Source organism: Eurytemora carolleeae, unplaced genomic scaffold (genome assembly GCF_000591075.1).
Source record: "Eurytemora carolleeae unplaced genomic scaffold, Eaff_2.0 scaffold730, whole genome shotgun sequence".
Taxonomy (NCBI): Eukaryota; Metazoa; Arthropoda; class Copepoda; order Calanoida; family Temoridae; genus Eurytemora; species Eurytemora carolleeae.
In genome coordinates, this window is record NW_019396934.1 from 155,467 (window position 1) to 160,307 (window position 4,841).

The window sequence follows — 4,841 nt, forward strand, 5'->3', positions numbered from 1 at the left end:
TAATTTCTTTCCAGGTTATCAATATTCCAAACTCTAAAATATTTGCAATTGATATTGTGTTGTAAAGGAATTGAGTTTTTGTCACAAACTCTGATTTTCTTATCCCTATATCTTTGCATTTCAATGTCAGAGACCTGAGATATTTCAAACTATGAATTATTTCAATGCATATAATATTAGTTTGAAATATCAAAGGTTAACACCATCAGGTTGCCAAGATGTAGCTATTTGAAAATCAGAATTTGTGGCAAAAACTCAATTCCTTTATATTCATTCTATTTCCATATAATTGATGTAGTGTACATTTAATTAATCATAATCATGTAAAAGTTAAAAACACAAAAAAATTCTCTCTGCTATTAAATATTACTCTTTTATAACTTTATTATTGAATGATAATGAATATAACATGAATATTATAATTGGAATATTTTGATGATTAAATTAATTTTTTTTAAATGAACAAAATTTATAAATTTTTTCGATCATTTTCAGAGTTCATCGTTCCCCCAGTCCGCGTCATCTAAATAAATAGGGTTGAAATAGGAGGAAGGAGGTATACAGTGAGACCCAGAAAAATGTGGATTGAATCTCTTTTTTAATTTACAAACATCGCTGATATGCAATATATTTATAAAAATGTTCACTGCACTTTTTAGCAATAGTTTGCAACTTAAAAAACGTTCAGCAACAATTAATATAATTGAAAAAGTTGTTAAATTTTGTGGAATATAATATAGTTTCATGGTAATCGTTTTTTTTATATTTCTTGATTTCTCTACAATTGGACTAAAAAAACTGTGGCCCAGGAAGGCAAAGACCCAAGTTCCGATTTTAAAATGTCCGATAAACATAAACATAAACACTAAATATGCAGTGTCTGTGTACTCAGGCACTCACTCCTGTATTCCGATTCCATTAGCGCCTGATCCAATCAGGGTTCAGCCATGTGTTTGGTGTCTATTCTGAACCAATAGAAATAGTATTTTTCTATCTATCTCATCATCCAATCAGAGTTATGAATTCTCATATCGGCGCTATAACGGTAAATGGAAATATTTACTTCTACTGAAACTATAGTTGCCCTTTTCCCTAAAAAAGTTGATTTTTCAAGCGTCTGGTAAAACTATTTGCTCTAATTAGAAACAGCAAATACACATCAGATTGCTTAAAAGCAGTTCTTCTATCCCACTGTTTTATAGGTCCCACTGTATTTTTTAGTTGTTTTAAGTATTCTGAAACACCCTGTACTTTCAGGAGTTGTTCTAAGTATTCTGAAACACCCTGTACTATGTGGTAAAGGTGTCAGATGGTTTCAGAGGGACTTCGCAGAAATTTGAAATATATTAAAAATATTATAAAACAGATATTATTTTCAAGAAAGGAATTAGGTAAAAACCAGATCTCGGTGATCATTTATTTCTTGATTTATTTCAAGATGTAATTTCACAAAAAATTAAATTAATTGATGATTTGTACCTTCATCTAGAATACCATCATTATCATCATCAGGGTCCTCAGCATCAGGGATACCATCATTGTCATCATCATCATCATCTTAATCATTAATTTCATTATTATTATTATCATCATCTTAGTCATAATCATCATCTTAATTATCATTATCATCATAATAATCTTTATCATAATCTCAATCCTAACTATCATTATAATCATCATCATCTTAATCATCATTATCATTATCATCTTAATCATCATTATCGATCATCATTATCTTAATCATCATTATCGATCATCATTATCATCTTAATCATCATTATCGATCATCATTATCATCTTAATCATCAATATTAGAATCATCATCATCTTTCAATCCATCTGGAGCAAACGTAATACCTGCATCTAGGATTCCATCTCCATCAGTATCTCTAGCCTCCACATAGTAAACCAGGAGGAGAACACAGAACAAGAGAACTAGGAGGTCGAGATACCGCATTCTAAAACAAGAGGAGGTCAAGATACCGCATTCTAAAACAAGAGGAGGTCAAGATAACGCAATTTACAACAAGAGGAGTTCAAGGTAACTCATTTTAAAACATAAAAAGGTCAAGATATCGCATTATAAAACAAGAGGAGGTCAAGATAACGCATTATATTTTATGGGAAGGTCGAGATTCTGCATTATAAAACAAGAGGAGGTCAAGATATCGAATTATATATTAAGAGGAGGTCGAGATGGAGTATTATATAACAAGAGGAGGTCAAGATATTGCATTATATATTACGAGGAGGCCAAGATACCGCATTCTAGAACAAGAGGAGGTCAAGATACAGCATTCTATAACATGAGGAGGTCAAGATACTGCATTATATAACAAGAGGAGGTCAAGATATCGCACTATAGATTAAGAGGAGGTCGAGATAGCTTATTCTAGACAAGAGGAGGTCAAGATACCGCATTCTATAACAAGAGGTGGTTAAATACAGCATTCTATAACATGAGGAGGTCAATATACTGCATTCTATAACATGAGGAGGTCAAGATACCGCATACTATAACATGAGGAGGTCAATATACTACATTCTATAGTATGAGGAGGTCAAGATACCGCATACTATAACATGAGGAGGTCAATAGATACCGCATACTATAACATGAGGAGGTCAATATACTACATTCTATAGTATGAGGAGGTCAAGATACCGCATACTATAACATGAGGAGGTCAATAAACTGCATTCTATAACAAGGGGACACATTCTAGATAAGAGGAGGTAGTGTGTTCTGTTGCATTCTAAAACATGAGGGTGATGGTCAATACAGAACAATCTTGAAGTAGTCCAAGAAAGGGTTAAAAACTAAAAGTTCGAGAATGGATGAAAACTAAATCTTTTCTATAATCTTATGTTTGTAAGGTTTATTGTAGGTCTACTACCTGAGTATATGATTGACTGCTCTGTGTATCAGTGTACCCGGAGAACCTGGGTTTCCTGTCTCCTTGACCGGCGCATATTCCCTGCACATCCACGCGGGTCAAATCATTCTTCACAAAACTAACTAATAAAAAATTCGATATATTTAAATCTTATTAAAAATATAAATATCACTCATTAAAAGTAAATTTTCTAAAATTGTTTAATTATAATTAATTAATTAATATTTCAATCATTTACTTCATACAAAATTCCTTTAAATTTACATTTAGTTTTTCTTGCAGTAGAACTGAAATGATTGAAACTATTTTGCACAAATATCTTAGACTTTTTCATTCAATCATTCTTCCCCTCCCCCCTCCCAACTCTCTGTACTTGTATACTTGTGTGCTTGTATGCTTGCTTAGAAACAGAAAGAAGAAGATTAGTTGAGCTTATTGTATTAAGCTCTGTGTGAGAAAGGCATTTTTGAAAATATTTGACAAGATGAATTGATCTTGTGAAACTGAACATTGTTCTTTCTAGGGGGTCACTGGAGAGGTAAACAGTCAAGTAGAGGGAAGGTAGTCAAGTAGAGGGGAGGTAGTCAATTAGAGGGGAGGTAGTCAAGTAGAGGGTAGGTTGTCAATTAGAGGGGAGGTAGTCAAGTAGAGGGTAGGTTGTCAAGTAGAGGGTAGGTAGTCAATTAGAGGGGAGGTAGTCAAGTAGAGGGTAGGTTGTCAAGTAGAGGGTAGGTAGTCAATTAGAAAGGAGGTAGTCGATTAGAGGGGAGGTAGTCAATTAGAGGGGAGGTAGTCAAGTAGAGGGTAGGTAGTCAAGAAGAGAGTAGGTTGTCAAGTAGAGGGTAGGTAGTCAAGTAGAGGGTAGGTAGTCAAGTAGAGGGTAGGTTGTCAAGTAGAGGGTAGGTAGTCAAGTAGAGGGTAGGTATGTAGTAAACACCTACTGCATAAGAAGTTCTCGAAACGTATCTATCCAGGTACAATCCGTCCACTATTAGGGTCAACCAGGACATAATCCACCTGGCTCTAAATGCCACACAGGGACACAAGCGTACCATCCAACAAGCTATCAGTTCAACCAGGACATAACCCAACTAGCTCTAAATACGACAGAGGGACACAAGCGTAGCTATCCAACAAGCTATTAGTTCAACCAGGACACAACCCAACTGGCTCTAAATACCACACAGGGACACAAGCGTACTATCCAACAAGCTATTAGTTCAACCAGGACACAACCCACCTGGTTCTAAATACCACACAGCGACACACGCGTACTATCCAACAAGCTATCAGTTCAACCAGGACACAACCCACCTGGCTCTAAATACCACACAGCGACACACGCGTACTATCCAACAAGCTATCAGTTCAACCAGGACACAACCCACCTGATTCTAAATACCACACAGCGACACAAGCGTGATGATGTACGCTAATCCTTTACTAATTGTACAGGCCAATCTGTATATTACAGTACTTGGGGGTGATTTCTGAAAATATTTAAATGGAGAATTTGTTTTCCATATCTATTAAAATCCACTACTCCTTTTATCGTGCGCAGGATTCCATTTTCACAGGAAGACATACATTTACAGTCTTTTACAGAGCAATATTTCATCGTTAATAAACTGTTCTGAGAAAACTTCAAGTAAAATTCAAGATACAAAACCTCCTCATACACTTGTACTCCGAAAGCGTACTGCATACTTGATATTTGTACTGTATGAATAGGCCATAATCTCTTAACATCCTTTATCAGTAAACCATCCAAAGTGTACACTCAGGCCAATACACACGGAGATCCAACCCCCCTGGGTTAACTACACAAACTTATCCCAATGTTAGAATTCAAAGTACAACTTTGGTAAAATTAAAGAAATATCAATTAAGAATTTTAACAAATAAACGTTCTCTATGTTTTCTATTTTGTCTAGTTTGTCTAGT

At 34.9% G+C, this 4,841-nt stretch overlaps 1 protein-coding gene across 3 annotated transcripts; it reads right to left on the reverse strand.

Annotated features, from left to right (window-relative positions):
- Positions 1-366: 366 nt before the first annotated feature.
- LOC111710287 (trigger factor) lies at positions 367-4,300 on the reverse strand. 3 transcript variants are annotated; one of them, XR_002767024.1, is made up of 6 exons: positions 4,286-4,300; positions 3,839-3,994; positions 2,898-3,019; positions 1,858-1,958; positions 1,480-1,557; positions 367-523 (listed from the first exon to the last, which is right to left on the reverse strand). XR_002767024.1 is itself a non-coding variant. In XM_023484338.1 (4 exons), the coding sequence occupies exons 1-4, from the start codon at positions 2,984-2,986 to the stop codon at positions 492-494; spliced, it is 300 nt and encodes a 99-aa protein (XP_023340106.1). In that variant the 5' UTR covers positions 2,987-3,004; the 3' UTR covers positions 367-491. The 3 variants fall into 3 exon arrangements, 2 of the variants coding, with proteins under 2 accessions (XP_023340106.1, XP_023340104.1); XM_023484338.1 differs by lacking the exons at positions 3,839-3,994; positions 4,286-4,300 and having other exon boundaries at positions 2,898-3,004; XM_023484336.1 differs by lacking the exons at positions 367-523; positions 1,480-1,557; positions 4,286-4,300 and having other exon boundaries at positions 1,861-1,958; positions 3,835-3,922.
- Positions 4,301-4,841: the final 541 nt, after the last annotated feature.

What these genes read in the sequence shown, in the direction of transcription:
- LOC111710287 (XM_023484338.1), bottom strand. Translation starts at nt 2,986, where the DNA reads ATGTGCAGGGAATATGCGCCGGTCAAGGAGACAGGAAACCCAGGTTCT. An exon ending in AGATGGAATCCTAGATGCAG is followed by an intron (nt 1,558 to 1,857) that starts GTATTACGTTTG and finishes TTAATGATTAAG; the next exon opens with ATGATGATGATGATGACAAT. An exon ending in TGATGGTATTCTAGATGAAG is followed by an intron (nt 524 to 1,479) that starts GTACAAATCATC and finishes CTATTTATTTAG; the next exon opens with ATGACGCGGACTGGGGGAAC.